General features: G+C 43.8%; 1 protein-coding gene across 5 annotated transcripts in view; it reads left to right on the top strand.

The window, feature by feature from the left end:
- Positions 1 to 12214, top strand: part of ZFP64 (ZFP64 zinc finger protein) — an 80032-nt gene that overhangs the window by 19346 nt on the left and 48472 nt on the right. For 4 of the 5 annotated variants that reach the window (XM_079945250.1, XM_079945248.1, XM_079945251.1 and 1 more), the window contains 2 exons: positions 3167 to 3418; positions 9335 to 11128. In XM_079945250.1, the coding sequence (XP_079801376.1) occupies positions 3167 to 3418; positions 9335 to 10617 (1535 nt within the window). In that variant the 3' untranslated portion in view covers positions 10618 to 11128. Of the gene's footprint in view, positions 1 to 3166; positions 3419 to 9334; positions 11129 to 12214 lie in introns of those variants that run through there. The other variant, XM_079945252.1, reaches the window with a different exon arrangement.

The following is a 12214-nucleotide window of genomic DNA, read 5'->3' on the forward strand; positions in this document are numbered from 1 at the left end:
TGCAGAACCTCACTGGTCATCATGGGAATACAAACACAAATGAAATAAAAACGAGATGCTCTTTCTACACGTGATTTTGGCAGAAAATGTTTAGAGCAATAAAATCCAGTGCTGGAACAGATATGAGAAAACTTAGACGTGGAAATGTGAACTGGTACAGACATTTTGGAAATTGATCTGCCAGAATTAATTTAAATGCACATATTCTTCTCATTTGGAGGAGATGATCCTGTAAGTAAGTGTGTGTGTGTTTGTGGTGTGTGTAATGACTGGTAAACAGAAGAAGGAGGGGGAGAATAGTGACTTTTTATTTATGTATCTTTACACTGCATCATTGGATACCTGAGTGTGTTTTGCAATTTTGAAAGGGGAATTTAATAAATACTTTTTCTAAAGGAGAGAAAAAAAGGATTGCATGGAAAAAGAAAAGTGTGATTATTTCTGGTGATTTTAATTTTCTCTAATGTATTATTTTTATGTCTCCCAGACCTTCTGCATGGAGAAGGAATTGCTTTTAGACTATTTTTCCTGAAGTATTAGATGCTCATAATTCAGATGATACAGTCATATATGAATTCAGTGAGTGTCAACGTGTACAAGGGAGGGACACTGAAATTTGGCGTGGGCATCCCTAATTGCCCAAATTCTGCTACTTAGCCTCAGATAAAATATCTGGAAGATAAAATAAAGAAGATAAAATATCTAGCAGTTATCTCTGATACTCCTTGGCCACGGCCAATGATTGCCTTGTTGCACTGGGATCACCATCATATCTAATCAGCCTCACGGCGTCCTGTCATTTGGATTTCTTCTAGTTATCACAATCTGAAGTTATTAAGTTTTAGGTATTGGTAAGCATTCTCAATGTAACAAGCAATGAATCTCTCCTGGTGGGTGCCCTGTGTTGAAGTTCCATCAGTCACACGTAGCATATTCATCATTGTAAGAGTAAAGTGCTGTCATTATGCATGATAACTGGGGAAGCATTATAAAAATGTAAGTGAGGACAGCACCATGGAGTCCATCGCTGCAAATCTTCAGGAAGCATCCTCTACTCACAGTTAGCCACGCTTGGGTTTGTAGGATGATTTCTGCATAACTGCAGCATCTCCGTCAACATCTTCAAGTCAGAGAGTTGACAAGGTGTACTTACCTTAGTTACTTTCGGAGAAGAGCTCATGGCCAGGAACAGCAAGAGTGGGGCTCTTTACCAGCAGAGCTGGCCGTAAACCATCCAGCTCCACCGACATCCGGCATCTGCTCGGTGTTGCACGTACACAGGATGGTGCCCACAGAAGCTGTTTAGCAGCTGTCAGTAATGAGAAATTATTGTTCCTGGATTTTTTAATTTGACTGTGAACATTTTTAATAATAAAATTACAATCTTGGGCTTCCCTGGTGGCGCGGTGGTCGGGAGTCCACCTGCCGATGCGGGGGACAAGGGTTCGTGCCCCAGTCCGGGAAGATCCCACACGCCGCGGAGCGGCTGGGCCCGTGAGCCATGGCCGCTGAGCCTGCGCGTCCTGTGCTCTGCAATGGGAGAGGCCACAACAGTGAGAGGCCCGCGTACCGCAAAAAAAAAAAAAAAAAATTACAATCTTTAATATACTTCTAGATGTATTCTTAAATCCCAGATGTTTGTTCTATGAGGATAGTGACCAACTTTGGCTGACAATTGATTTTAGCACTTAGCTATTTAGGATTTGGCCAAAATACATGTTTGATATGTAAAGTAAAGAGTGAAAATCCTGACTCACAGCCCACATCCTTCTTATCTGACACATGCCCAAAAGTCACCAGTCTTAATAGTCCAGTGTGTCTCATTCTTAAATTTTGGCATGTGTATACCAGGCTTAAAAACGCACAATTTACTTTTTCCATCTCTTATTAAGTTAATAATATATACACTCTCTGCAACTTTCTGTTTCTCCTTTAACGCTGGATGTCTTTCCGTGTCCGTATGCATGTGTCTACTTCATTCTTTTCGATGGCCAAGTAGGAAATTGGTTCAATAATTTATAGTACATTTACAGTATTGTACATATAATACTTCAGCCTTAAAAATCATGTTGTAGAAATTTAATGATGTGAAAATGATTGAAATTATTTTAAGTGCAAGAAAGTAGTCAGTGGAGAGGCAGTGTTGCATTTGGCTAAGAAAGCAAGACTGTCCTGGGTTCTAATCCCAGTTGTTGAGAGAATTAAGTAAAATCATTCAGAGGCACAGTACCTTCCAAAAAATAAGGGTTTAAATTGATGTTGGCCAAGAAGGTTTTTCTACCCCAAAATGTGCACACACACATACAAGATAATTGGAAAAGTCGATATCAAAAAATTAGCAGTTGTTCACAGGTGGCAAGTTGACAATGTGCATTAGTGAGTACAGTTTAAGCTGCTGTAGCAAAACAGCCCAGCACCAGCTCACACAAGGTGGGGGTTTATGTCTGTCTCACGTAGCTGTCCAGAGGTATGCAGGTGGTCTAGGCAGGTAGGCAGCTCTGTCCCCATCATCCAGGGACTTAAGATCTCTCTCTGTATTACAGTACGTTAGGTTACGTATCCGCCATCTGCAGGTATGCTGTCCTCACCTGCTTGTTCACCCTCATGTCTTGGTAACAGCTGGCAAGACAGGTGGAAAGAGAAAAAGTAAAAGGCAAGCCATTTCCTTTTACAAAAGGGACACATTTACCTTCTCTGCCATTTGATTAATGAGGACTTCATCGCAGAATCACCCCTGGCTGCGAGTGAGGCCGAGAAATGTATTCTTTGGCTGGTCAGACGTGAGCTGTACTAAAACTTAGAGATTCTGAGTTTTAGGGTGTGTCTGTTATGAAAAAGAAAAAAGAGCTAATGGGTATGAGACAATGTTTCTTATTTTACTTAGCTGTACTTTAAAATTTTTGAGTTGCCTTCTATTTTAAATTGATAAAGAAAGAATTCATCTTCAATGTAGGAAAAATTAGAAACTACTAATAAACCACATAGAAGAAGCAATTCCTCCTCTCCCAAGACGTTAGCTCTTTGCCCGTCATCCGTGTAGTTTTGGGGCGGGGGGGGTTCTAAATATCCTTGGATGACTGTGTCTTAAGCTTTTCATAAGGCAGTGGGAAATAAGCCTTTTTCCCTTTTCATCTTGTTTCCTGATGCCGTGTGTGCACGTTTGAAGGAGACAAACCCCACAAGTGTGAAGTCTGCAGCAAGTGCTTCAGCCGGAAGGATAAGCTGAAGACCCACATGCGGTGCCACACGGGCGTGAAGCCCTATAAGTGCAAGACGTGTGACTACGCTGCTGCGGACAGCAGCAGCCTCAACAAGCACCTGCGGATACATTCCGACGAGCGGCCCTTCAAATGCCAGATCTGCCCCTACGCCAGCCGCAACTCCAGCCAGCTCACCGTACACCTCCGGTCCCACACAGGTACGTCCTTCATGTGGTCCTTACGCTGCGCTCCCAACTGCCTCTTGCCTAAATCACCGGCACCTTCAAGCACTGAGTCACAACCTAAGTAAAGGACCTGGGCACGTTAGTTCATCCCGTGGTTTGCAGTTTTGCTTTTCATCTGCTCAGAAGTCGCTTTCTCTGTAAAATAGGGGAAAACATCAAGGTTATAACTTTATACACATCTTTATGTAGCTTTAGACCCTATTCACTAGTATTTACTTGAGGAGGTGCGCTAAATGAAGTATAGATATAAGCAATGCATTTTTAATCAGTGTCTGCATAACGTATGGTTAGGCATTTCAGTCGTCTTTTGAAGTTCAGCATGCGACAGACAGCTTGATGAAAAAACTCAGCTGAGTAGGTAACTTAACAAATGATGTATGTTTTCCTTTTAGCAAGTGTGTCTCTTCGCTTTCGATACAGTGGTACTGTGTAACCACCACAAAATCTCAGCAGCATATTATAAAAGCATTTGTTGCTCACGTACTTCAGGTCAGCAGGGAGTTGGCTAGACATTCCATTGATCTTGGCTGGGCTTAATCACATGTGTGGGAAAGGCTGGGTGTCCACTGACCCTGGCTGGGGATCTGCTGGCTGTCTCCTTGCCTTGGCTGGGGCAGTCTGGCTCTGCCCACATGTCTCATAGCCTCCCTCTGGGACCAGTGGGCTACTCCAGGCTTGTCCTTCTCGTGTCAAGGGCAGACCTCTGCATGGAAGGCAAAACAAGTATGCCCCAATGTGTAAGCTCATTTCAAGCCTCTGCTTGCATCCCATTGGCTAAAGTAAGTTAAATGGTTGGGCCTGGTGTCAACGGGTGGGGCTGAACTCACCCACAGTGGAAGGTCATCCCAGGGTTACATGGCAAAGGCCATTTTTGCACCAACCATCATTCACCAGTTCACCCCACCATCATTCACATCTCTCTGACATGCAGACGCATTCATGGCCTCCCAAGACCCACACAAGTCTAGCCAATCATAGGATCAGGAACTTGCAGTCTCCATCAGGTATAGATATGGCTTCTCTTGACCTAGAGCCTTCTGCAATAAAAAGACAAAGCTGTCTGTCCCCACGCTCCCAGCATGCAGCGGTGAAATGCAGCCAGGATACTTATGATATTCCTCCTGTTCCAAAGGGGAAGAACAGGAGGCGCTTGGCAGTCACTGGTGCACAGATTTCTGAAATCCCTCTGGGCAGGTGTTTCCAGGTCCCCCCACTCTGGGAACAGGGAATGTTTCTTGATTAGGCGTTGACTCGACCGTGTGCTTTTTGACTCTGCTCCCTGGAGCAGCCTTTCATCACCTCCCTTAACCACTTCTGAAAAGGAGTGGAAAATGTGCCTTTGAGAACCTTTCTCAGCCTGCCTCCTGCCTACCGAAAGTTGGGATCTTTTTAGGTTTATTTTAGTCTAGACTGACAGCTTTGCTGATGGAGCTATCTTAAAAACGTTGTGAGTTTCCTGTGTATCTGTGTGCCAAAAGCCACACCCATAATTCTTCTGGAGACTTGCCTTTCCTCTAAACTCAATTATAAGCACTTTCGGCAAATAATGTTCTGTAGGTTGAAGCCGGTGCGACTTTTAGGAATCCGTGTCCAGCTGAGAGGACTTACTTGGCACCAACTTTATTCTTTTGGAGATTTTGACAAAGAACCTTGCGCTTACACCCTTCATTTCTCATTCGTTCTTCCCTCTGCGATCAGTTCCCTGGATTTGATCTTTGTTCCCAGGCTTTTGTCGTACTTTGAAAATCTTTTGCTGGTTGAAGATGGGAAACTTCATCTAACCCAGCACATCTTTGATTTTCTGTATTCTCGCTAAATTCCATTTTGAAAATGGCCAGTTCTTTTTGGAATTTGTCTCTTTCTTGTGGGACCTTATCATATGCAGCTTGTAAGACGCTTTCACTGTTCTGCTTAGAACTAATGAATCTCTTTGCTCAAGTTCAGAATTCAGTGGGTACATTTTCTATCTTCTAAGTTACGACAGGTGACAGTTTTCCCAAATGCTTGCCGTGAAATGTGTGCACTGCCACTTTTCCAGCCTTTACCTGCCCCCCAAACCCGAAGCTACGTATTTTAGTCTTCTGTTACGGCAGTGCTCTGTTTCTCGATGCCAATAGGTATATCAGTTATCTGTTGTCACAATAATGGAGTGTAACAAAAAACCCCACAGAACCTCAGTGGATACAACAACATGCCTTCTCTGTTCATGTTTGGGGATCAGCTGGGTGTCATCTGGGCAACTCTGCTGGTCTTTGCTGGGCTCACTTACAAATCTCAGAATCTGCTGGCTGTGGGCTGGCTGTCCACTGGCCTTGGCTGCAACAATCCAGCTGTGCTCCACGTCTGTCGTCCTTCTCCTGGGATCAGCGGGTAGGACAGGATTGACCTTCTCCTGGCGATGGATGACAGAGGTACAAGCGAGCAAACCCCGATTCACAAACCCATTCAAGCCATTACTTGTATCAAGTCTAGTTAACATACCATCAGGCAAATCCAATGACGTGATAGAGCCTATTTTATGAGGGGTCGTGGCAAGTCATCCTGTCCCTGTCGGGAGAGCATGCATAATCACATACATGGCAGAGGCCATGGCTACGGGGAGCGATAGGAGGTGGGGAGGTCTGGGGACATTAATCTGCTACAGCAAGTTGAGACATTGGCATAACTGGCGCCCATCTGATTTTCTTCAGAAATCTCCTCAGCCTCAGTTAGAGGCACTGAAGGATTCATTTAGGGAAGTTGTTCAGAATCGTCTTAACTTAGGAGGGTAAACTTAACCATTTCATTTATAATAGCATCTTTAAGTTGGTCTAGAAAAAGTATATTTTCTAAAAATTTAAATGTATGCCATTTATGCAGTATCTCCATGGAATGTTCATTTCCCTTTTATGAATCTGCGGCACTTGTAAAATTTTACAAATTGTAAAATTAATAGGATTTTGTCTTTACCCTTCCATCGCTTTGATCGACTATATTGTCTCGGTGGCAACCTAAACTCAAGAGATCTGTCAGCTTAAATATATCAGTTGCTTGTTCACAGAGCAACATTCATTAAGTCCTCACCAGGTACCAGACACTGCGAGGGTCAGGTAGTGGGCAGGAATGAACGTAGTCATTAGCTTTGGGGAGCTTATGGTCCAGTGGCACTGGTACTGACCAGTCTGCCTCATTTAAGAAATAAATCTATGGTGAAAAGGAAAAAGAAGAAGATAATGATGATGAAAAGATTTAAACCCTTTGCCTTCACGTCAAAAAGTGTTGTTAAGCTCTGCGACTCAGCTGTGAGATCTGGTTATCTGGTTTTTCTGGGTTTGACCTCTGCTAAATTGCTTTTAAAAAAAAAAAAAAAGGCAAACAGATCGTCACTAATTTGGGCAGTGATGTAACTGAAGACCTAGCAGAACATTCTAGAGCAGTGATTCTTCCTCTGAGTCCACAGACACCTCCACCCAGGGATCCATGAGTAGAATTTAGGAGGGCCCTGAACTTGGAGGAGGAAAAAAATTACATCTCCATTTTCACTCATCTTTCTGAAATGTGATGTGTCCTTCAGTTATGAAAATAGGCATCCAGTCTGATTACAGTGCATGTGAACTTGTCGCCAGTAGAAATCACAGATCTTTTTATAATGTGTTTTTGATAGATCAAAACATCGTTTACACTCTTCTCTATTTAGAAATTGGTGTCGTCGCTAGACCCACCGCTAGAGCTTGTTACTTAATGGACACACGTTGCCAAATCACAATTTAATTATTTAATAATTTTCAATATAATTAGTTTGTTTTGTATTCCTTTTGATTTTTATTTTAGTTTACTTTGTGCATTTAAACATTACCCCGAGAAAGCGTGCATGGGTTTCACTAAACCACCAGAAAGGGGTCCGTGGCATAAAAAATGTTGAGAGCAACATTCTAAGACAGAAGTCAGCCAACTTTTTCTATAAAGAGCCAGATAGTAAATATACTTTAGGCTTAGCGGGCCATACAGTGTCTATCACAGTTTACTCACCTCTGCCAGTTGTAGCATGAAAGCAACCAGAAACAACACTCAACAAATGGACATGGCTGTGTTACAATAAAACTTTATTTACAAAAACAGGCTGTGGGCTAGATTTGGCTCACAGTGTGTATAGCTTACCATTCCTTGTTCTAGGGTTTCACGTGAATGATCTCAGCGGCATTTAGTCATGCAAAGCGTTGTTTAGTTTGGGGCTTCTTCCTTTTCTCGAAGCTTGTTTAATTTGCTCCATCATTAATTGCATTTATTAAGCAGCTCATTGTGATGTTATAGGTCTTATACCAAAAAGCCAGAACACAATCCCACTCTTTTGAGCTTATGGTAAGAAAGCAAACATTGGTCATATGTACAGATAATCACCTGGCATCCAAGAATACCAGCTTTGGCTACATACTCTAAGATGTTAACCAATATGTGACATTCTGGAAAGGGTAGCACTATAGAGACAATTAAAAATATCAGAGATTTCAGGGGTTCCGGGAGCGGGGTTAGGGGTGAATAGGTGTAGCACAGGGCATCTTTAAAGAAGTGACACTATCCTGTATGCTACTGTAATGGTAGATATGTAATAGTATACATTTGTTGAAACCCATAGAAATATACAAAACAGAGTAAATCCACATGTCAACTGGAGTTTAGTTAATAATAATCTATTAATATTGGTTCATCAGTTGTAACAAATGTACTGCATTAATGCAAAATGTTAATAATAGGGAAACGACGTGCAGGGGAGAGAAGGAGGGAGCATATGGGAACTCTTTACTTTCTGTATAATCTCCCCAAACCTAAAACTGCTCTAAAAAAGTAAAGTCTTTTAATTACAAAGAAAAAAAAAAAAGAATACCCGCTTTGGAATCAGCCTGGGTTGGAATCCAAGCTCTGCCATGTACTACCGAGTGACTGGAAACAAGTGATAGAGTCGCTCCAGGCCTCAGCCTCCTCATTTGTACAGTAGTGTTGGGAATAATATTGATAATAGTACCCACCTCATGGGAATGTCGGGATCATCAAGTGAGACCATTCTTGTGGAATGCTCAGCAGGGCGCCTGCCGTCCGGGAAGCCACCGAAGAACCTTAGCTGCTGTTGTTTCGCTTGCTTAAACAATATTGCAATGGGCGGGGTCACCAATTTGCTTGAATTATCAGATGATTGGGACTTAGCGTTCACTGAGGAAATAAACTTGGAATATCATGTCCTTTCAGATGTTGCAATTTCGCTTTTCCTGTTCATCTTTCACCGAACATGAATTAAAAAAAAAAAATCAAGCAGCTGGATTTTGTAACTTCACAAGTAAAGAACGCAGCTGGCAATGTGGGATAAATAAATTGTGCGCAATAAACACGTCTTTATTAATAAAAATCTGCATGAAGTGTAAGCTGGGCGTTTCAATCATTGTAAAAAGAATATTCTGATGAGTGAGCATGGAGCTGACTGATTTGAAAATGTGCCCTTGAATCTGTTACAACATGTAACTCAACCAAAATCAACGGATTATGCAAAATTATGCAACTGTGAATGGTTCCCTAGCAGAGTGAACACAATAACCGTAGGAACGATAGCTTGATTGTTTTCAAGGATATACTAAGTGTATTCGCAAATCTTATTTTTTTTTACTGGGGACAGTTAAATAGCTTGATTTTCAATCTCCGTTTTTCTTCTGGGTGTTATAATGGTGGTGGTGGTTTAAGTTTGGGAAAAGGAGAGAAGCCCCCGACCCCTCTTTTTTTTTCTCCCAGGGGCTGCTAGGAGCTGCAGTTAGAAGGTCTCCACCCGCCTGCCTTGGTATAAGCGATTTTCTGGTGTGTGCTTCGGGGGGATCCGCTATGGTTGTTGCCTGCCTGTTCTTATCGAAACTCACCTTGTGTTGACAGGGGACGCCCCCTTCCAGTGCTGGCTCTGTAGCGCCAAGTTCAAAATCAGCTCGGACTTGAAAAGGCACATGCGCGTGCACTCGGGGGAGAAGCCTTTCAAGTGCGAGTTCTGCAATGTCCGCTGCACCATGAAGGGGAACCTCAAGTCGCACATCCGCATCAAGCACAGCGGGAACAACTTCAAGTGTCCGCATTGCGACTTCCTGGGGGACAGCAAGGCCACGCTCCGCAAGCACAGCCGGGTGCACCAGTCCGAGCACCCCGAGAAATGTTCCGAGTGCAGCTACTCCTGTTCCAGCAAGGCCGCCCTGCGCATCCACGAGCGCATCCACTGCACCGACCGGCCCTTCAAGTGCAGCTACTGCAGCTTCGACACCAAGCAGCCCAGCAACCTGAGCAAGCACGTGAAGAAGTTCCACGGCGACGTGGTCAAGACCGAGGCCTCGGAGAGGAAAGACACGGGCCGGCAGAGCAGCCGCCAGGTGGCCAAGCTGGACGCCAAGAAGACTTTCCACTGTGATCGGTGCGATGCCTCCTTCATGCGCGAGGACTCGCTCCGCAGCCACAAGCGGCAGCACAGTGAGTACAATGAGAATAAGAGCTCGGATGTGACCGTCCTGCAGTTTCAGATCGACCCCAGCAAGCAGCCCGCCGCGCCCCTCACTGTGGGGCACCTCCAGGTGCCCCTCCAGCCCAGCCAAGTGCCCCCGTTCAGCGAGGGCAGAGTCAAAATCATCGTTGGCCATCAGGTGCCCCAGGCAAACACCATCGTCCAGGCTGCGGCGGCCGCAGTGAACATCGTACAGCCCGCCTTGGTGGCGCAGAACCCAGAGGAACTGCCCGGAAACAGCCGGCTGCAGATCTTACGCCAGGTCAATCTGATCGCCCCTCCTCATTCCTCGGGGTGTCCGAGCGAGGCGGCGGCGATGCCCCAGCCGGCTGTCCTGCTGACCACTCACGACCAGACGGACGGAGGCACTTTGCACCAGACCCTCATCCCCACGGCCCCGGGCGGCCCCCAGGAAGGCTCTGGCAACCAGACTTTCATCACCAGTTCGGGCATTACTTGCACTGACTTCGAAGGCCTGAACGCTCTGATTCAGGAGGGGACCGCTGAAGTGACTGTGGTCAGCGACGGAGGCCAGAACATCGCCGTGGCCACCACGGCTCCGCCCATATTCTCCACCACCTCTCAGCAAGAACTACCCAAGCAGACTTACTCCATCATCCAAGGAGGCGCCCACCCAGCTTTGCTCTGTCCGGCAGATTCCATACCAGACTAGTGCTTATAAAACAAAAGAAAGGGGGAAAAAGGAGTGACCAAAAAAGAAGTCAGAAATGGAATTCTGTGAGAGGTTTGCCCTTAATGTTTTTAAGGATTGTTGTGAAAACACCCCACCCCCATAATAAATGGTAATTTTATACTGCTTACTGAAATTTTTTTATGCTGCGATAGTTGTGAGACCTCTGGATCGCGGTGTTCTCAGTGCTGTAGAATCTTAAATACTACCAAGATGATCCCGATTAGGGCTTGGAATGAAATGAATTGAGTAGTGAATACATTTGTTTGCTTCCAACTTGATTTGCAAACTCTAATAAAGGTTTTTTCCACCTCATTACATTTGTGTAGTAGATGGTGCTTCTAAGCCTCTCTTAAGACCCCATCCTGAAATACCCCCAGTGTTTGGGGTAATAGTGTTTTAACACATGGATACAAATCTATCGGCATGAAGGACCATTTTCTACATAATGGTACATGGATTTTTGATCAAAAAGAAAAAAGTTTAGCGTAAATGAGGGGAAAAAAGGAATGGTTTCCTAATAAGTTGATACATCATTAAAACATAACAAATGTTAGTGATTCTTCAGAGTCACAGTATGATTTGGGTTATTGGGGTTTGAATTATCTAATTAAAGAGAACTTGAAGAAGCAAAGCTTCTTAGTCCTCTCTCATAAATAGTATATAAATGCCTTACCTTCTTCACAGTCAAATATGTGTGGTGCCTATAGTGACCCAACTACCATTTTTATTTTGAAACTTCAGAGTGACAAACCTGACGTTTCTGTTTAGATGCTGATATAATTAACCTTTAGGTTAGGTTAATTATAATTAACCTTTAGGACAGTTTTCTAGGATGGCATTGTTTTAGATAGTAAGATACGTGCAGTCCCAGGGATCAGATGAGAGGGATTGGAAAAGCACCTAGGTCCAAAGCATGGGCTGTACTGACGAGAGGGAAATTTCAAATTTGTCTGTTTTGAATTGAAATGCTGTGTAATCAGTAGATGGCGCCAGAGAGCGATCTCAAATTACCCGTGCTTGGATCCAAAGACCTGAATTTGGGTCTTCATCTCTGATTTCCAGCTTCTAGCGTTATCTTCAACTCAGGGTGGGCTCTTAATAAACACTGCATAAATGAAACATGCTGTCACAGAGCATGAGCAAGGATTGGTGAGGAGGGGAGGTTACTCTTGTGAGAGAAGCATATTTAAAATGTGAGAACACTTTAGATACATTTTTACCAGAGTAATCAACATTTTAATTTTATTCCCTAACACACAAACTTATTAAAATTCTCATGCATATCAATTCACTTTTACATAAAGATATTATTCCCTCCCCCCCTTTTTTTTGTAATAACAAACTAAGGAAATATGGAAAATGGTGATGCTGAAAACCTTGAGAATTGCCTGTTGGAAATAGAAAGTCAGCATCCCTTAGGATACACATACAGGGACTTCCCCAGTGATCCAGTGGTTAAGACGCGGTGCTTCCAATGCAGGGGACGCGGGTTCCATCCCTGGTCGGGGAACTAAGATCCCACATGCTGCGCAGCGTGGCCAAGAAAAAAAAGAAAACACATACATATATATATATA

The sequence above is a fragment of the Stenella coeruleoalba genome (genome assembly GCF_951394435.1).
Source record: "Stenella coeruleoalba genome assembly, chromosome: 15".
Classification (NCBI taxonomy): Eukaryota; Metazoa; Chordata; class Mammalia; order Artiodactyla; family Delphinidae; genus Stenella; species Stenella coeruleoalba.